Source organism: Peromyscus leucopus, chromosome 8b (assembly GCF_004664715.2).
Source record: "Peromyscus leucopus breed LL Stock chromosome 8b, UCI_PerLeu_2.1, whole genome shotgun sequence".
Classification (NCBI taxonomy): Eukaryota; Metazoa; Chordata; class Mammalia; order Rodentia; family Cricetidae; genus Peromyscus; species Peromyscus leucopus.
The window spans coordinates 52,590,270-52,608,009 of NC_051086.1; the positions used below are offsets into that span (position 1 = coordinate 52,590,270).

The 17,740-nt window shown below is 55.7% G+C and overlaps 4 protein-coding genes and 3 non-coding genes across 11 annotated transcripts; 1 reads left to right on the top strand and 6 right to left on the bottom strand.

Moving 5' to 3' along the window:
- Nucleotides 1–424: 424 nt before the first annotated feature.
- Nucleotides 425–2,927, top strand: Sox15 (SRY-box transcription factor 15). The gene is made up of 2 exons (XM_028869453.2): nucleotides 425–2,099; nucleotides 2,642–2,927. Exons 1-2 carry the CDS (start codon nucleotides 1,570–1,572, stop codon nucleotides 2,796–2,798), a joined length of 687 nt encoding a protein of 228 aa, XP_028725286.1. The 5' UTR covers nucleotides 425–1,569; the 3' UTR covers nucleotides 2,799–2,927.
- Nucleotides 2,913–7,625, bottom strand: Mpdu1 (mannose-P-dolichol utilization defect 1). 3 transcript variants are annotated; one of them, XM_037201068.1, is made up of 7 exons: nucleotides 7,457–7,625; nucleotides 4,799–4,864; nucleotides 4,555–4,687; nucleotides 4,082–4,203; nucleotides 3,870–3,988; nucleotides 3,603–3,713; nucleotides 3,091–3,495 (listed from the first exon to the last, which is right to left on the bottom strand). In XM_037201068.1, the coding sequence occupies exons 4-7, from the start codon at nucleotides 4,107–4,109 to the stop codon at nucleotides 3,370–3,372; spliced, it is 384 nt and encodes a 127-aa protein (XP_037056963.1). In that variant the 5' UTR covers nucleotides 4,110–4,203; nucleotides 4,555–4,687; nucleotides 4,799–4,864; nucleotides 7,457–7,625; the 3' UTR covers nucleotides 3,091–3,369. The 3 variants fall into 3 exon arrangements, with proteins under 3 accessions (XP_037056962.1, XP_037056963.1, XP_028725285.1); XM_028869452.2 differs by having other exon boundaries at nucleotides 4,082–4,167; nucleotides 7,457–7,620; XM_037201067.1 differs by lacking the exon at nucleotides 4,082–4,203 and having other exon boundaries at nucleotides 2,913–3,495; nucleotides 7,457–7,622.
- Nucleotides 7,626–9,162: 1,537 nt separating this feature from the next.
- Cd68 (CD68 molecule) lies at nucleotides 9,163–11,974 on the bottom strand. 3 transcript variants are annotated; one of them, XM_037201065.1, is made up of 7 exons: nucleotides 11,010–11,974; nucleotides 10,711–10,881; nucleotides 10,421–10,614; nucleotides 10,174–10,293; nucleotides 9,961–10,036; nucleotides 9,685–9,855; nucleotides 9,163–9,482 (listed from the first exon to the last, which is right to left on the bottom strand). In XM_037201065.1, exons 1-7 carry the CDS (start codon nucleotides 11,053–11,055, stop codon nucleotides 9,349–9,351), a joined length of 912 nt encoding a protein of 303 aa, XP_037056960.1. In that variant the 5' UTR covers nucleotides 11,056–11,974; the 3' UTR covers nucleotides 9,163–9,348. The 3 variants fall into 3 exon arrangements, with proteins under 3 accessions (XP_037056960.1, XP_037056959.1, XP_028725290.1); XM_037201064.1 differs by having other exon boundaries at nucleotides 10,421–10,629; XM_028869457.2 differs by having other exon boundaries at nucleotides 10,421–10,881.
- A 94-nt stretch (nucleotides 11,975–12,068) lies between these two features.
- Nucleotides 12,069–17,426, bottom strand: Eif4a1 (eukaryotic translation initiation factor 4A1). Its single transcript, XM_028869459.2, has 11 exons — nucleotides 17,287–17,426; nucleotides 15,990–16,038; nucleotides 15,634–15,766; nucleotides 15,092–15,231; nucleotides 13,932–14,100; nucleotides 13,504–13,613; nucleotides 13,262–13,405; nucleotides 13,047–13,184; nucleotides 12,878–12,967; nucleotides 12,560–12,639; nucleotides 12,069–12,471 (listed from the first exon to the last, which is right to left on the bottom strand). The coding sequence occupies exons 1-11, from the start codon at nucleotides 17,307–17,309 to the stop codon at nucleotides 12,327–12,329; spliced, it is 1,221 nt and encodes a 406-aa protein (XP_028725292.1). The 5' UTR covers nucleotides 17,310–17,426; the 3' UTR covers nucleotides 12,069–12,326.
- LOC114693253 lies at nucleotides 12,701–12,842 on the bottom strand. Its single transcript, XR_003734518.1, has one exon. It is a non-coding gene; the product is annotated as a small nucleolar RNA SNORA67 (small nucleolar RNA).
- LOC114693257 lies at nucleotides 13,710–13,849 on the bottom strand. Its single transcript, XR_003734522.1, has one exon. It is a non-coding gene; the product is annotated as a small nucleolar RNA SNORD10 (small nucleolar RNA).
- On the bottom strand, nucleotides 14,727–14,870 carry LOC114693254. Its single transcript, XR_003734519.1, has one exon. It is a non-coding gene; the product is annotated as a small nucleolar RNA SNORA48 (small nucleolar RNA).
- Nucleotides 17,427–17,740: the final 314 nt, after the last annotated feature.

The window sequence follows — 17,740 nt, forward strand, 5'->3', positions numbered from 1 at the left end:
GACTCCAGACCTAGGTTGGACAGTATGCTGAGGGTTGAAGATGATCCTAAAGAGGGTGTCCTGAATGCCTTGTCAGAGAAGGAAGCCATGACCTTAAAGTGGAATCCTCAAGAAATAAGTATCAGTCAGGTGATGGTGTTGTACACCTTTAGTCTCAGCACTAGGAGGCAGAGGCAGGCGGATCTCTTGAGTTCCAGGACAGCCAGGATTGTTACACAGAGAAACCCTGTTTTGAAAAACAAACAGGATGTATCAGGTAGCTCAAGGCCAGCCTAGTCTACATTTGAAAAAAAAAGGATGTACCAGGGCAGTAAAGATAGCTCAGGAGGCCGGGCCATGGTGGTGCGCACCTTTAACCCAGCACTCAGGAGGCAGAGGCAGTGAGTTCAAGGCTAGCCTGGTCTACAGAGTTCCAGGACAGCAAGGCTACAACAAGAAACCCTGTCTCTAAAAACAAAACAACAACCAAGGGTGCTCCCTGCCAAGTCAGGACCTGAGCTGGGCCCCCGAGGTAGCCTCTTCCTCTTCACTTGGAGACCCCGAAGGAGAGAATAGACTTGTGGGAGTTGTCCTCTGACCTCGACACTGCAGAGAGTAGCACTTGTGCCCCTCCCATCAGCTTTCTGAAAATCCCAAGATCCCGTTTTTTTAAAAGTGTGTACCTCTAGGTCCAGAGTTCTTTGGCTCCCTCCTCCTGGTTTAGGTTGAAAGATGAAACTTGCCATAATCGAGTGGCAGTGGGGAAATCTCAGGGCTGGAAGTGGCTTGAGTGTTCTCACCCACCCAGGCGCCTGTTGGAATGACTCAAAACAAAAATGGCCTGTCTTCTTAGTTTCTTACCTCTGGGGCAGGTCAGGGTTTGAAGATCAGCAGACACCGGAAAAGGCTGAGCAGGGTGTGAGATCTCCTAAGGTCTTCCAGTTTGGTTGACCCTGAGGGCATTTGATGCCCAAGCTTGGGAAGGAATTTGCTTTAAATTGCTGGTGCTTGGGTAGACAATTGTAGCCACTGGGGCCATTAGCCTGACATCCAGACCTTGGGTGGAGAGGGGCGTGGTGCCCCAGGGGAGGTGTCTGGGCAGCAAATAACAGGACACTTGGGTTTGCCGAGGAAGCACAGCCTCTGGGAGGGATTGGGGGAGGAGTCGGGCTTTCAAAGCCGGTTCATAGAGGCTGAGCACAGGTGGGGAACCGGTCTGTGGCACCTGGGCACGCTCCTGGCAGCTGTGGCAACTTCGGAGCCCAAGAGGCTCGCAGAGCCAGAGTTGCAGCCTCCACCGAAGGAAGACTCCGGCCCGCCGCTGCCCGCCGCTGCCCGCCGCTGCCCGCCCGCCGCAGAGGGTAGGGAGAGGGACTGCAGGTACTTGAGAACAGCACCTCTCCAGGCAGGGGGCAGACAAGGAGGACTCTGCGTTCAGCTTTCCAGAGGGGGTGAATCCATCCCCGAGAGCAAAGGTTCGATTTAAGGACTCCAGACAGAAGATTCTTAACCCAAATTCTCAGAGGCCAGTCTTCACTCTGGGAGGAGGGCACTCAAGACGCCCTCTCCAAGACGCTTTATCCTCAACCCATGGCGCTGCCCGGCTCCTCACAAGCCCAGACTTGGGCCGTGGAGCCCCCGGTTCCCACAGCCTCTTTGCCCTTGGGACCCCAGGAGCAGGAGGGTGCCGGGAGCCCCGCAGCGTCCGGAGGGCTTCCGCAGCAGGAGAAGGTGAAGCGGCCCATGAACGCCTTCATGGTGTGGAGCTCTATTCAACGCCGCCAGATGGCGCAGCAGAACCCCAAGCTGCACAACTCGGAGATCTCGAAGCGCCTGGGAGCGCAGTGGAAGCTGCTGGGCGACGAGGAGAAGCGTCCCTTCGTGGAGGAGGCCAAGCGTCTCCGAGCCCGCCACCTACGCGACTACCCCGACTACAAGTACCGGCCTCGGCGCAAGAGCAAGAACTCGGGCACCGGGTCCGTCCACTTCAGCCAGGGAGGAGGAGGCCTGGCCTGTGGTGGCCCGCACTGGGGGCCAGGGTACACAACTACCCAAGGGAGCAGAGGCTTTGGGTACCAGCCCCCCAACTATTCGACAGCCTACCTGCCCGGCAGTTACGCGTGAGTGTCCGATTGTGCCCCACCACCACCCCGCACCACCCTCTTCCTGAAGGCTGGGTAGGGATGGAGGCCGGAGGGCTAAGTTGGGAGGACCCCATCCATCTTAGCAGAAGCCCAGCAGGCTGAGGTTGGGTGCGAGGCATCAGAGTTCAGGACAGAGGCCTGTCCCTCTCAGCCTAATGTCTTCCACCTCTGAATGTCAGTCTCCCCCTTGCTGATGGCCCTTGTGTGACCCGGCTTCCTCTCCCAGCCCCCGGGGCAAGGAGAGGCCAAGCCCATCCTGTTGCTCCCTCCTGGCCTGCCGCCCCAAGAGCGTGCAGCACGCAAGACAGCTCCGAGCGTGCCCCGACAGAACTGCCTTGCTCTTTAAGCCATCTTAGGGTCTTGTTCCGTGCCTGCTGTGCCCAGCATGGCTGGCTGAGTAGCAAATTCTAACCCTGTTTGCTGCAAACTGGTCAGACCAGAATCCTGAGAGTTGGGGACCCTGCCCAGTCTCTTCATCGTGGAAATGTAACCTTCAAACCTCATGTTTCTCGTTACAGCTCTTCCCACTGTAGACCGGAGGCCCCCTCGCCGAGCTCCCTCCCTCCGAGTGATCCTCGGCTCCAGGGGGAGCTGATGCCCTCTTTTCCCACCTACCTATCCCCAGGCTCCACCACCCCATACAGTACTTCCCTTGCTGGTGCCCCCTGTCTGTAACCCACCTTTAACTGGCAGAGGCATTCAGGGCCAACTCCACAGAGCCACCCCTTCCCACGTCAGAGGCCTACAAGTCTCTCACAGAACCAGAATGCACAAAAGCACAATACACAATTTTGTACAATCAAAGTACGTCTCCGAGTCTTTATTGCCTGCCCATCTTTACGCTCACCACTACAGCAACCCCTGCCTCTCCACCCTTCCTCTGGACCTGCCCCAGCAGGAGCCTCCCCACCCCACCCTGAGGCCCTTATCTGAGTCATTCTCCCCTCCCCCACCTCCAGAATCGGGGTCCAATAGATTGTCCCAGCCAGGGGGCAAAGGGAAGCAGCCACAAGCTCACAACCACATCTGTCCAGGCTCTGTCCCCCCCCGTCCAGAAGGAAGGTAAGTGGACAAGGCAAGCTTCTGCTCCGTCCGGTAAGAAAACAGCTGCTTCCAGGGAGGCACCTCAGCCAGTTGGTGAAATCAGTGTTTACACAAACCCTGGCTCAGGAAGTGCAGTTGAGGAATGGAGGAAGATAGTTGAGTGGATGGTGGAAATGGAATGCTTCTGGATGCTGGCTCCACACTATTGCTCCTTTTTCTGTTTGTGGGGAGGCTTTGCGTTCCAGTAGAAGAGGACCTGGGCAGCAATGAGACCATTGCAGAGGGAGGAGACCACAAAGATGCCAGCCATGAGCGGGTCTCCAGTTTCCTGTTGGGAAAGACAACACAGACCTAGAAAGGCTCCCGAGGGAGAGGCTTCCGACTCAGCCTCGAGTGAGGTTTGAGTGCCCTCTAGAGGGCAGAAGGTGCACTCACCTGAACCGAAGTGAAGATGCGGGCCAAGGCGCCCCCAAACAGCATGAACACTGTGATGGCCGAGAGCTGGCCCGTGTGCCCGTTTCGGTAGTTGGTGACTGCCTGCAGCAACTGGAGGAGAAGTTGGTACTTCTGGTCTGTCATCTGAACACTCGCTGGGTTCCCACCACCAACCCCCTCCCTCCCTCCCTGCAGACTAACACTCCATACTCGGAGGCTCCACCCTGCCCCTCCCACACATGCATCCGTTCCCTTCCCAGCACCCACCTTCCCCGCCACCACGGCAGGGACATTGGAGGCCTGGAGCAGGGTGACTAGAGCCAGAGGTGTGAGTGGCGAGAGCAGCGCCAGCAGGAGCATCGCGTAGCAGGCGAGGAAAGCGACTCCTGGGGGTCAGGGAGACAAGGGCCCTCTTGAGCCTCCCGCGTCCCACAAGAGTCCCAAGGTCCAATGCCTGCTCTCCAGCCACGCCCCGGCACCTTTCACGGTCTCTCCTCTGTAGTGCATGACCAGGAAGCCGATGGTGACTGTCTGGAGGGTCAGGAACAGTGCTTCACCCCAAGAGCTGCAGAGTCAAGAGTGGGGAGGGGAAAAGGCGGGCCTGGAAAGAGGCAGGCAAGCCTCCATAGCCCATCCATCAGGCCTGGCTCATTCAGAGAGTGCTCACGTCACCACCACTCGGGTGTGCGGAACTTCTGGAAGGGCTGAAGTGTTCTTCACCCTTGTGAGAGCTGTGGGCACTAGGGCTGGTCAAGTAGGTCAGCAGGTGAAGGTGCTTGCCTCCAAGCCTGACCACCTGCCTTCCAGCCCCAGGATCCACACACTGGAAGGAGAGAACCAATTCCTACAAGTTGTTCTCTGCCCCCCCCCCCCCCCCCCCGATAAATAAGTAACTATAATAAGAAAAGAATTGTGGGCATTTGGCCTTGGGGAGGAGGAGTGGGGCCCTCACCTGAAGGGGAAGTTGTTGGTGATGCTGTAGACCACAGTTCCCGTCAGCGCCACTAGCTCTAGCATCACGGCCTGGAGACTCAGTCCCTCGGCACTCTTGGCTCCCAGGATCTTAAGTATCTGGGGCAGCTTTACTGGGGGAGAAGGGCACGGCTGAGGAGGAAGAGCAGCCTGGCCCCAGCCCTTGGCATCCGCCTCTCAACACCTCCACCTTTACTCTGACACAAAGAAGGAACTGTACGTACCCAGAAGTGACCCGGCCACGATGCCCAGCCCAAGGCCTTTGCTGAGGAGAATCTTGAGGCAGGGAACTGAGAGAAGAGAAGAAAGTGAGCAGAGGCCTCTGGAACCCAGGTGAGGGTCTGAAGTGCTCTGTGAGCTGTTCCCCTCCCCTCCCCCTTGGCATGGCCACCACAGCAGTAAGTCTCTCTGGGGAGGGTGGAAACGAGGGGGCCAACTGCTGCCTTCCCTCCTGCTCCACCCCCTTTCCTATAACACACGTGGAAATCGTCTGTTTTAGGCCTGACAAGAGAGCTAATGACCTGAGTTCACCCCGGGATCCACATGGCAGACGGAGGAGAGAATCCATTCCAGGACTCTCTTCTGACTTCCATGCATGAGCCCTCTAATAAAAATGTACTAAGAGCCGGGCGGCGATGGAGGAGCGCGCCTTTAATCCAGGCACTCGGGAGGCAAAGTCAGGTGGATCTCTGAGTTCCAGGCCAGCCTGGGCTACAGAGTGAGATCCGGGAAAGGCTCCAAAGCTACACAGAGAAACCCTGTCTGGGGGGGGGGGGGGAAGTACCAAGAAATTGTCTTTTTAGAAAGTCATTAGGGGCTGGAGAGATGGCTCAGAGGTTAAAAGCACTGACTGCTCTTCCAGAGGTCCTGAGTTCAATTCCCAGCAACCACATGGTGGCTCACAGCCATATATAATGAGATCTGGTGCCCTCTTCTGGCCTGCAGGGACACACGCAGGCAGAACACTGCACTGTATACATAATAAATATATCTTAAAAAGGCTGTGTTATGGTACATGCGTTTAATCTTTTTAATATCTGAGTTCAAGGCCAGCCAGGATTACATAGCGAGACTCTGTCTGAAATACTTAAAAACTATTGCCAGGTGTGGTGGCACACACCTTTAATCCCAGGCAGACAGATCTCTGTGAATTCAAAGATTGCCAGAGCATTGGGCATTGGTGGCGTTGGGCATTGGTGGCGCACTCGGAGGCAGAGCCAGGTGGATTTCTGTGAGTTTGAGGCCAGCCTGGGCCACAGAGTGAGTTATGAAAGGTTCCAAAGCTACACAGAGAAACCCTGTCTCAAAAACAAAAAACAAGACAGCCAGAGCTCTGTAGAGAGACCCTGTCTCAAAAAAATAAAAATAAGGGGCTGGAGAGCTGGCTCAGTGGTTAAAAGCATTGACTGCTCTTCCAGAGGTCCCAGGTTCAATTCCCAGAACCCACATAGACTTCACTGTAACTCCAGTTCCAGAGATCTGGCGCCGTCACATACATGCAGGAAAACACCAATGCACAGAAAACAAACAAATTATTCTACCAGCAATATGGCTCTGTTGCTAAGTCTGATAACCTGAGCATGCATAAGTCGAGGCACACAACAAGAATGAACTATAAAAATATGGGGCTGGAGAAATGGCTTAATCGTTAGGAGCACCTACTGCTCTTTCAGGGGGTCCGAGTTCAAATTCCAGCGCCCATGTTCAGCGGCTCACAACTGCCTGTAATTCCAGTTCCGAACGGTGATACCTTGTGCCTCTGGCATCTTCATGCCCCTGCCGTCACGGGCTCACATACACATACATACATGACTGCCACTGCCTTCAGTCACACAGGCACTGCTCCAGGGTTCCCTGACCCTTCTCTCTCTCCTCAGTAAGCCACTGCAAATGGTCTCCTTCCAAAGACAAATCTCGACAGCACACATTCCTGAACCTTCTGGTTCTTCCTGGCCCTTATGCAGTGGCCAAGCCTACTCTTCCAGGGCTTGCTTTTATCCCTGTTCATCCAGTATCTCTATCATTTATTTTGGTTTTCCGAGACAAGGTTTCTCTGTGTAGTCCTGGCAGTCCTTGAACTCAGAGCTCCTTCCTGCCCCTGCCTCCCAAGTGCTGGGATTAAAGGTGTGGGCGGCGGCCGCACTATTCCTGGCAGTTTCTCTGTCACTGAATTCTTGACCTGGATGGAATTCGGCCAGCAGGGAGTCTGACGATTGATTGCAAACCGTCTAGAGCCGTGTCCTCCGAGCACATGACCTGACATGATACGGGAAGCCTTATCAAAGCCTTATCTGGGGCTGGGGTAGCCCTTGGCCGTGGACTTGCCGGGTGAAGAAAGGGAGCTTGTGGGATGAGACAGCTCACCCCAGCACTGGTGGCCCAGGAAGGCCTGCTGCCAGTTCAAGGGCAGCCTGTGCGCCACAGCGGGTTCTGGAAGTCAGCACCGGGTGGGAAAGCATCTCAAAAAAAAAAAAGGCATCGCGTCTGCCTGTCAGTTCAGGGTTGGGAGGAGGAGAGGTCTGTCCACACGCCCGGCTGGGATCTGAGCTTTGCTTTATACAATGTGAGTCTTCCAGGCTGGGGACAGAGCGCGGGCGGCACAGTGGTCGCCGTATGCGCCCGAGGTCCTGGGTTCGATCCCCGGCCTAGGAAGGCGGGCGGCGAGAGCACCGACTTTGCAGGCGGCAAGGCAGACATTTAACTCTCTTTTCGGGCGACTCCCCCCTCATGCCCAAATATGGCACCTTCCCTAGGCAGGGCCCAGGACACTTCCGCCCTCTTCAGACGCGCCTTCCGCCCAGCTTCGCGTGGCACTAGGCGACCCGCGCCAGCTCACGGCCCCGGGCTGCTCGTCCAGACCCGGAGGGCTGAATGAAACTTACCGTGAAGCAGGTCCCACTGGACGAAGAGTTGGTCGTAGCACTTCTCAGGCAGAAGAATCGGCACCAGCACCCGTCGGAACAGCCCGTCCGCCTCGGCCGCCATGTTGGAACGGTGGCTTCCGCCAGGCCGGCTCGCCCCGCCATTGAGCGCCGCCGCCGCGCATGCGCGCTCCGCCCGGGGCCCCGCCCCCTCCCGCGCCGTCCCGGCCCCGGCCGCAGGCTGGGCCACGCACGCGCCCTGACGCCCGCTCTGGAGCGCGTGGCCGAGCCGGGCGCCTGCGCCGCTCGCACTTCCGCGCTTTTGTGGCCGCTAAGCGTCCCGCAGGGGAGGTTCGTCCCTCCGCCTCCCGCCGTCCCCCCTGCGGACGCGCCATCTTGTCCTCGCCCGGCCAACTTTGTGTTTGAAGTTGGGGAGGGAAAGAGTCCGAGCCTTCAAAATGGCGCTAGCGGGGGCGCTGCGGCTCCCTTCTCTCCTCCTCCGGGTCTCCCCGGAGGGAATGGCACCAGGACGCGGCCGTTCTGAGCTGGGCGTCCCCGCTGGCCCCGCTTCTTCCCGTGCTTTGCCCGGGTGTTGGAAGATGCCCGTCCGGCGCAACAGGAGCGAACCAGAGAGCGGCCCCGGACGCGTCCAGGCGAGAACGCTGGCGATGGTCCGGAGGGCGCAGGCCGAGGGTCCCCAGTAGCTCCTGCTTGGGAAGGGGCACTCCATGCTGCACCCCAGCGCCCGGACAGCGCTCTCGGTTCACTCTCTGCATGTACACCCGGCCCTCGGGCTTAGGGCACGCCTAGTTTCCCTGCCCCTTGTTCTTGGAGGGGCGGTGCTGGCCGGGGGCTGCCACAGGTACCTCTCAGCTGGGTAGGGCTCCAGCCCCCCAAGAACTTCTAGAGCCGCATGAGGCTCTTACAACTGGAAGGGCACCCATCCTTGACTCCCATTGGATGCGCTATGCCCTACTATAAATAGTAGAACTTGTCTGGCGGTGGTGGTGCACGCCTTTAATCCTAGCGCTGGAGGCAGAGGCAGTCGGATCTTGGTGATTTCAAGGCCAGCCTGGGCTACCAAGTGAGTTCCAGGCCAGCCAAGGCTACACAGAGAAACCCTGTCTCAAAAAAAACCCAAAATAGTAGGGCTTAGACTTGATGTCGGTACAGTGGGTGGCTATCTGGAAGTCCCTTTTAGAATCTGGACATGGTCTGTCCTGCAAGTGGCACCACCCCCTCGCCCTCTGGTACCCAGGCATCAAGGGTGTGTTTGCTGGGCCTCGAGTTGTTCCTAGAGCACCCACTGCTTCCAAGGTTGGTGCATTTCTTCGCAGTGGGCTCTTGAGTGAATCTAGCCCTGGCCACAGTGGCCAGGGACTCTCGTTGCTCAGTAGCCCCTGGCATCACCCCTTGAAAATGAAATTACACAGCCACCTACTCACTTGGCCTGTGTTGCACCTCCGGCTGGACAGAGGGTCAGGCCAGGATGGGCAATGCGTTGTGTTAAGGGGATGGGTAGCCACTGGCCCCAGCAGGGGGAGGGAGTTCTGGAGGAGTCCCCAGCTGCTCTGCCAGACACCGAAGGCTGAACCATGAAGGCATTCGGGCACTCTGGGACTCACATCCCTTCTTGCCAGCTGTCCCCTGGTGACTCAACCAGGAAGGCACATGACAAGAAACTCGTGGCTGTTAACTCTGGCATGGCAAGGGAACAAGGACACAGATTTCTTAAGTTTTCATGCTCCTTTTGTGAGCAGGAATGGGACACGGTTCCTGTTTATTAACCCCCCATTACAAAATCTCTAATTTTGTTCTTAAAGACAGGAAAGGAGAAGAACTTCGTTGAGTCAGGTGCACATTGAAGAAATGAGGGTGCTCCTTGGTGGCCCGGAGTGGATTGGAGCAAATGCTCAGAGAGGCTGGTAGGCTGATTGTCGTCTCCGGGTTACACAGAAGGCAATGAGCACCAGGGCGAGGAGGCCAAGGAGGACCAGGCCAATGATGAGAGGGAGCAAGAGGGATTGGTCGCTGGCGCAGGAGAAACCTGGTGGAAAGATGGGGTGATCAGGAGTTGCTGCAGTGGTGGGGGCCTAAAGGTGGGAGGAGCTTGATGAGGAGCTCAACCCCATAGTTTAGAGCAGTAAGGGAAGGAGGACTAGGTAGTCCTGGGGAGGAGACTAGGGTGTGGAAAGAGAGCTCTGGGGAAGAGGCTTCCTGTGCAGTGGGAAACTTGTGGGAAGTCTTACATGGCCCCAAGTGTCCTGTGTTGGGCAGCTGAGCAGCCTGTAGCCTCAGGGAGAGCAGGTCAAGGTGAACAGCTGGAGAAAGAACTATGCTTGTATTTCTGCAACAGAAGCTTTGGCCCAGAGGAGCTTGGAGCTCTCGAAGAGATGAATTCTGAGCTGAGAATGTCCACTCTGAAGAAGTTAGTAATGAAGAGTCAAATCCAGTCCACTCCCAACTCCCGAGTGTCCCCTCTTCCCCCACTAGCTAGTGTGTAAGGAGAAGGGAAGGTTACTCACGTGCTGCCTGTGGAAAGGACACGTTGTATTCCACTGCCATGTAGTTGAGGTATATACTCGGGCTCTGCTCCAGGTCCTTGAGGTGAACAAAAGGATCAGAGAGAGCAGCAGGGACAATGGCAGTGGCTTCATGTCCACAGGGCAAGAAGGGAGGCTTACGAGGTGTGGGTATGGGGCATGGGAGAGTCAAGGATGAAGACAAAAGCTGTCTACCTGTTTGAATCCAAAGGTGAGCTGCCCGTAAGGAAATGAGAGAGGCAGGTGGGACTCGGCACTGTCACAGCCGCCCTGGACCTTGGTTTTGTTGGGATTCAGTGTCGAGATGCCCCAGGCCTACAGAAGTGAGAGAACAGCGAGTCTGTGCCCTGCAATGTTTTTATCTCTCTCCGCTCTTCCTCCTCCCCCTGAACCACCACGGGACTGGCCTCTTGCCCCCTAAGCCCCACTACCTTAGCTTTACCTTTCCTCCACCCTGGGTCGGGTACAGGATTCGAATTTGAATTTGTGCTTGAAGCCGGACACAGGGCTGGGAGCCGTTCATCCACGTGTAGTTCCCAAGAGCCCCCTCGGAGCCTGGACGAGGACTTGGAGAGGGTGGAGGTGGTCCGGGGGGAGGGCCGGTGGTGGATCCCGGAGTGGGAGCAGTGCCGTTGTCTGTGGTGGGGTAAACTGTGGCATTCCCATGACTGGTGGTCACGGCAGGGCTGTGAGTGGAGGTTGTGGGCCTGGAGCTGGTAGTGGTACTCTTACTTGTTGGATGAACCGTGACATTTCCGTGGCTGGTGGTGGTGGGCCTGTGGCTGGTGGTGGTGGGCCTGTGGCTGGTCGTAGGGCTGGCTGTGCTTTCTGTGGTCGTCATCGTGAAGGATGGCAGGAGAGTAGCAGCTTTTCTACGAGGACAGTCTTTCCCTGTTCCTTGGGCTTTCAGGAAGAGATTGGTTGGCAACCCAGGCAACCCCACCACAGACAACGGCGCTGCTCCCACTCCTGGAAGGCAAGGGTTCCTGCCCAAGGAGCTCCCTCCCCCCCCCCCTCTCAATTCTCCTTACCTACAAGCAGTCCCAGCAAGACCAAGCAAGGCACTTGGAACCTCATGGTAGAGCAGCTCAGAGTCCAGCTGGGCTGTACCAGTTCCTTCCTCAACCCAATAACCTCTGCCTTCTCTTGGAAGAGGAAATGAAAGTTGCACTTCCTATAAGATAATCCCACCCAGAGCCTGACTCAGACACCTTTGCTCCAGCCACTTTGTCACTGGTTTTCACAATTGAGCTGTGATTGGCAGTGTGGTCTTTTGAGTGGGAGGGACGTTAGTTACCACGTGAAAGAGGAAGCAGTTGACTCACAAGGATCTTCCCTAAGCAAAACTTGCTCTACTTTTACAAGTTTACAAGGCAGAGGAATAGGAGGCCCCTTCCTCATTGGTGAGAAATTCAACACCATCTGTGTCTACCTTCAAGCCCAGCACTGGAGGTAGAGGCAGGACAGCCTGGTCTGTAGTTCCAGGATAGCAAGAGCTTGAGACCAGCCCTGCCTACCCCCTCAAAGGGGATTGCCAATTAGCATTCAATCTGGGTTAGACCTCAAGCACTAAGATTGTTAACCAAACTAGGTTTCCCGCACTCCTTAACCCCATTCCTTAGCTAGTTCAAGGCTGTCAGGAGGTGACACTTGGACTAATCTGAGGGGTATCCACTGGCAGTACACTTTCTGTAGACGGCGGGTCACTAGTGTCTTTTAAGCACCGGTAGGGGCAATTGTAACAAATGTAGTTCTAGCCGATCCACAGGAGCGGCAGGTGGGAGGGGACAAATGAGAAGCCCAAACAGGCAGTTTCCAAGTCATTTTATTCAGAATTTTGTGTTTGTTTCCTGAATCAATAAATACTATACAAAACAATGTAAAAATGGCTACCATTTTCTCTCCCCTGCTCCCCTCACCTGGGGACAATTCCCTGGACTTCACGCAGGCACTCTCCCTGTAGACTTGGTCCAGCAAATGAGGCCAGACATGTTTTAGACCCTTGACACTTTTGGAGACTTGGCTGGGGTAGGAAAGCCTTTAGAATCAAGTGACTAAGTTAGGGAACTGGATTAGTGTTTTTTTTTTTTGGGGGGGGGGAGACGGCGCCTGGGGCAGAGCCTACCCCAAAGAAAAGGGTGTCTAAAATGTTCACGGTTCCTTCTTTTTGCCTCAAAAAGTGACATTTATTCAAAGAGAGAGAGAGAGAGAGAGAAACAAAAAAAAAACCAAAAACAAAAAAACCAAAAACAAGATGTCCATCCCTTGGCTCCCTTCCCTCCCCCCTCCAGCTGTTCCTCAGCCCCCCAGGACTGAACCCTGGCTAAGCCAGGTAGCAGGACAGCCCCTCAAATGAGGTCAGCAACATTGAGGGGCATTTCTTCAATGGAGGTGTTGTAGAATGTCTCAATGTCTCGAAGAGTCCTTTTGTCTTCTTCTGTCACCATGTTAATAGCCACACCTTTACGGCCAAAGCGACCACCACGACCAATTCTAAGGGGGAAAAAGAAGAATTGATGGGAAGGGATGACATGTAGGTTTCAGCCCACTGAGTGAGTCTGGTATCTCAGACCTTCATTACCTGTGGATGTAGTTTTCCCTGTTGGTGGGAAGGTCGTAATTGATGACTAGGGAGACCTGCTGTACATCAATGCCTCTGGCCTAGGTCAAGAAAGATGACAGAGCCGTCAGAGGATACAATCTATCCAGACTGACTAGGCATACATGTAGGCAGCCAAAGACAGGCAAAGGCAACAAGCATCCCTTGTTCCCCAGAGACCTCAGGCATGCCAAGTTTTCTTCCAAGTTGCTACGTTCCTGAAAAGGGCACTAGTCAGCCCCTTGGAGAGGGAATCACCTTGGACCCACCCTTGCTTTCCCTACACTGGCCTCTACTCACCAACAGGTCAGTGGTAATTAATACTCTGCTAGAACCAGACCGGAACTCCCTCATGATCACATCTCGTTCCTTTTGGTCCATATCTCCATGCTAGAAAACAAGGATGTGAGTAACAAGTAGCACGGGTTTCACATGCACATAGCTGTCAGCAAGATCTGAGACAACTTACCATGGCAGAAACGGTGAAATCCCGGGCATGCATTTTCTCAGTGAGCCAATCCACCTTCCTTCTGGTATTGATAAAGATTACTGCCTGGGTGATAGTCAGGGTTTCATACAAGTCACACAATGTGTCAAGCTTCCACTCCTGGAGATCCGGAAACATCAGTCAGGGGCTATACCCAACAACTTACTGCCAAGGCCCGCCTCCTGCACGGGCCCCACCTCTCGCTCCACATTGATGTAGAATTGGCGGATACCCTCCAGGGTCAGTTCTTCCTTCTTCACAAGGATCCGAATGGGGTCTCTCATGAACTTCTTGGTCACTTCAAGGACATCAGAGGGCATTGTAGCGGACAACAAAACTACCTAGTGGGGGGAAAAATGAATCAGCCCCAAGGGTGGTTTGTACTCCCCACACCACAACCAAGCCACAGCTACCCTATGAACACTGTAGCTTTTCTTACCTGTGTGTTACTGTTGAGTTTTTGGAATATATCATAGATCTGGTCCTTGAACCCACGGCTTAACATTTCGTCTGCTTCATCCAGTACAAACATCTTGATGTATTTGGGGGCTAGAAGGCAGAAAAGACACCAAAACATAATCAGAGAAATGCTTCACATTTAATTAAGTTTCTTGATAAGGGTGAAGGCAAGAGGGAAGACAGTCTGCTCTCAGAATTTAAGGACTGATCCTTTGCCCAAGGCCTCCCTGCAGGCCAGACGACAGCCCTGGTGAGTAGAACACTACCTGGGGCAAGGCAACAGGGAAGCTGGGCTCAGATGACACGCATGGGGTTCATCACAGAGCAACTCAATTCCAGGACCGGAAAACTAACATGCTAGCAAGTGAAGCTGGGGAAGTGACCCCGCAACTGGAAAGCAGTACTCACACAGGTATCTCCGGTTAAGCATATCAAACACCCTGCCAGGGGTGCCCACGATGATATGGGGAGCTTCCATTTGCAGCTTCTGCACCTCAGCACGAACATTGGTGCCCCCAATACAGGCATGACAAGAGGCACCCATGTAGTCTCCTAAAGCCATGACCACCTTTTGTATCTGAACACAAAATAGAGACATCTATGTCAGCTGGAGCTATACCAGGTAGTTCATGGGAATTATTCTACCCTTTACCTGCTGAAACACAGCTGTTCAATAAATACCACCAATACCACCAATATCAATATCACCACCACCACCACCACCACCACCACCTGTCTAAAAATAAAAACCAGGCAGCTCTTATGGCTTAGAATTCACAGCCCCCATCCTACCATCACATTCCAAAAGCTGGGATTATGAACACACTGACACACCCAACATGTTTATTTATTACATCCCTGCCACAGAACCCAAGACTTTGCTTATGCTGGGTAAGTGGTCCACTACTGAGCTACACCCTTAGCCCATACACAAAACATAACCCCCCCCCAAAAAAACCTGGATATACGGCTCTCTCTTTTGATTCTTTAATTTCTTGCTTACATCACCCAGATGGTTCAGAATAATCACTAGGTTTAAATACTAGTAACAGAGTAACATCAGGATTTTTTGTTTGTTTTTAAGACAGGGTTTCTCTGTGCAGCTTTGGAGCCTGTCCTGGAACTCAAGAGATCCGCCTGCCTCTGCCTCCTGAGTGCTGAGGTTAAAGACATGCGCCACCACTGCCTGGCAGCATCTGGATTTTATGTGCCCTAGGCATGAAACAGCTTTGGCCACCAAGTCAGGCATCAAGCTAGGATGAACAAAGGACTGCCATCTGCTCTGCCCCTGACTGATATAAGAGCAACACCACCAACAAGGTGTCTCTTTGCCCATTGCCAGGGGTTTCTTCATAAAACAGCTGACCCTGCCCAGCCAGCTGGATTCTACTCCCCTTCCCACTTTGCTTGAGAATCAGGTAAAGGAGTAGTTTTGCTGGTGGAAAAACTGTTGATAATTAGCCCAAGTCAACAGTTCTAGAAGCTATCCGTGCCAGCAAATGCACCTGACCTCTCAGCTGCCATCATTCTTACACCGGACATTCCAGGAGGGAAGAAGCCGCTCTTACCTGCTGCGCCAACTCCCGAGTGGGCGCCAGAACCAAAGCCTGAGTGGCCTTTAGATCTAACTCAATCTGCTGCAGGATAGATATGGCAAAGGTAGCTGTCTTCCCAGTCCCAGACTGGGCTTGGGCGATCACATCATAACCTGCAAGCAGACAGAGAATTACATGTGCATCCATCATGGGCCCACAGACAATTGAGACCTAACTGCATGATATCAATAAGGAAACAAAGTTCTAAAAAGCGTCAAGGGCCTCAAACTTTTGCCACCATGATATTCTGACAACAAAGTCCAGGGTATCTGAACATTGTGAACTAACTCACTCCACGCCCACTTGAGCTAGACATAACACGTTAAAAATAAAAATGCCCGTGAAGTGGGAACACCAACCCTGTATCCAAGGTATGACCTAGGTACCGACATAAAAAGCCAGCAACCAAGGAGCTGGGATATACAAGCTGTTTCCCTCTGCCTGCCATGCCCACCACCAACTCCATCCAGATCAGGGACAGTCTACCCCAAATCTATCCCGAGAACAACTCTTACCCTTGATACAAGGAAGAATGGCCCGCTGCTGGATGGCAGACGGCTTCTCAAAACCATAGGCATAAATACCACGGAGGAGGGATTCGGAGAGATTCATGTCATCGAAGCTATCCACAATCTCATTCCAGTTACTCTGCAGGATGCAAAGAAACAAAAACTCAGTAAGATAGCAACGTGTTTACACAAAAGCCACACAGCCACTCCAACCGCCCCCCAAGCCTGACACTTCATTCTCGAAGACTGAGGTCACTGTCGATATAAGGAGGCGCCACCTGTTTGCTTCAGACATGTAACGTGGGGACTGGATGGCGGAGAACACTCTTTGACAGGGTAATGGAAGAAGGTTCTAGTCTCACCTCGATGACGCCTTCAGGCTCCATCCCGTCGGGGCCATTGTCTCTGGATCTGTTGATTCAAAGCATCGGTTTTGTTTCCTGGTTGAGCACAGCACGGAAGCAACCAGCCCATTCCCGCTCCAATCCCCACCTGCTCCCAAAGGACCATCAAGGCGCAATGCAGAGCGACCCTCCGGCCAAGCCCCAGGGGCTGGGCCTCCACACCCACGGCGCCGAGGTTCGGCCCTGCCCGCCAGACCCACATGTTCCGGGCCCGGCCGATCCAAGCGCGTGCACCTCCTCCCGGGCACCAAGGCCACCGGAAGTCCCGCCCTTCACCTCGGCGTTCCGAGGGTGGGCCGTCCCCTTCCCCCCACGTCATGCCGCCCGCGCCCTCCCCCACTCCCTCCGGCCGGCCCCCCCTCCGCAGTACCCGGATGTGGGAGGCCGCGGGCGGTGGCGGCCTCGCGCACAATGAGCCCCAGCCGAGTTAGCTCAGGGGGAGATTGCACAACACAGACAGGCCAAGCAGACTGGGGGAGGGGAGCCTCTCCAGCGGCCATGTGCTCACCCGCCCCGCCACTCGGCGGCGGCGTCTCCCCCGCCATCGAACAATCCGCAGCCCGCCCGCCCCCGTCGAGCAATGGCGTCGCCCTCCCATACCTCAGGCCGCTCACCCCCGCAGCAAAGTGGACCTGCCCATCCGCAGTTTGCCAATTGCCCGGCTTGTGCGGCAAAATGGACCCGCCCGCCCGGCGCCGGGTGGGCTCCCGGTGCCTCCCGCGGCCGCTCCTCGGGGTCAGGCTCGGTCCTGGCCGTCAAGAAAACCAGCACCCTGAACGGCCCGTTTCTCCTCCCCCGACCCCCATTCCAAGAGCGGCGAAGGGAAGGCGCTGGCTCCAGCCCCGGGCACCCCCGCCCGGGCAAGTGGTACCGCCAGAACCCGCCGGAACGCGCGCGCCCTGCCCGACAACCAGCCCAGCCGGCTCCGGGCCGCGCCGCCGCCGCCCCACGCGAGGTCGCGACCTCGCCTCGCCTCCAGCACCCGGGCTCCGCGTACGGCAGCCCCTCGGGCGGAGGCCTCGTGACGAGCCTCGCGCCCCCCGCCCTGGCCAGGCTGTCCTTTCGCGTCTCCGCGCCGGCGGCGGCCGTGGACCTTCCCCAGCCCCCCTCCGGACGGTTCCTCCCGGCTCGGCTCCCCGCAGCTGGGCGGGTTTGGGGCGATGGGCCTCTCAACCTCCGCCCCCGCCCCCCGCGGGGCCGTCGGAAGGGAGCGGCGGGGTAAGTAGCCGCAAGCTCTTGCAAATGCCTTTCTTACCGAGAATCCTGACTCGCAGACATGATCCTTAGAATCTAGGGCGGAGTGCCCGCCTATCGACAACTTATAGAGCGCCCGACCCCGCCCCAGCCATCGCATTGGCTTGGCCGCCTCTGCCCCGCCTGCCGGCGCTCTGCATCTCGACGTGACGTTAGTTTGTAGGCGCTTTAGCTCGTACGCCCTATTGGGTAATTTGAATGCCTATCAAGGTCGAGGCCCGCCCTGCAGCCTCATTGGCTGAAAGGCCCGCCTTTCTCGCTGGTACGGAAGTGACATACAGAAGTCGAGCCTCGCGGCCGGGCAGCCATCTTGGAGCCCAGCACCTTTACACGTGCGGAGGCGATCGTGCCTTGGTCATGTGGTTCAGCAGGTCCTATCAAGCGACGGGGGTGAGGCCTTAGCCTCTGGGGACTTCCGGGCACTCGGGACTACCACTTCCCTTTACATCTCTGCT

What these genes read in the sequence shown, in the direction of transcription:
- Sox15 (XM_028869453.2), top strand. Translation starts at nt 1,570, where the DNA reads ATGGCGCTGCCCGGCTCCTCACAAGCCCAGACTTGGGCCGTGGAGCCC. An exon ending in TACCTGCCCGGCAGTTACGC is followed by an intron (nt 2,100 to 2,641) that starts GTGAGTGTCCGA and finishes TTCTCGTTACAG; the next exon opens with CTCTTCCCACTGTAGACCGG.
- Mpdu1 (XM_028869452.2), bottom strand. Translation starts at nt 7,559, where the DNA reads ATGGCGGCCGAGGCGGACGGGCTGTTCCGACGGGTGCTGGTGCCGATT. An exon ending in CCAGTGGGACCTGCTTCACG is followed by an intron (nt 4,865 to 7,456) that starts GTAAGTTTCATT and finishes CTCTTCTCTCAG; the next exon opens with TTCCCTGCCTCAAGATTCTC. An exon ending in CGTGGCCGGGTCACTTCTGG is followed by an intron (nt 4,688 to 4,798) that starts GTACGTACAGTT and finishes CTTCTCCCCCAG; the next exon opens with TAAAGCTGCCCCAGATACTT.
- Cd68 (XM_028869457.2), bottom strand. Translation starts at nt 11,055, where the DNA reads ATGAGGTTCCAAGTGCCTTGCTTGGTCTTGCTGGGACTGCTTGTAG. An exon ending in TCACCTTTGGATTCAAACAG is followed by an intron (nt 10,037 to 10,173) that starts GTAGACAGCTTT and finishes GTTCACCTCAAG; the next exon opens with GACCTGGAGCAGAGCCCGAG. An exon ending in CACAGGACACTTGGGGCCAT is followed by an intron (nt 9,483 to 9,684) that starts GTAAGACTTCCC and finishes TCTTTCCACCAG; the next exon opens with GTTTCTCCTGCGCCAGCGAC.
- Eif4a1 (XM_028869459.2), bottom strand. Translation starts at nt 17,309, where the DNA reads ATGTCTGCGAGTCAGGATTCTCG. An exon ending in GCTTAACCGGAGATACCTGT is followed by an intron (nt 13,614 to 13,931) that starts GTGAGTACTGCT and finishes TCTGCCTTCTAG; the next exon opens with CCCCCAAATACATCAAGATG. An exon ending in AACTCAACAGTAACACACAG is followed by an intron (nt 13,406 to 13,503) that starts GTAAGAAAAGCT and finishes TCCCCCCACTAG; the next exon opens with GTAGTTTTGTTGTCCGCTAC.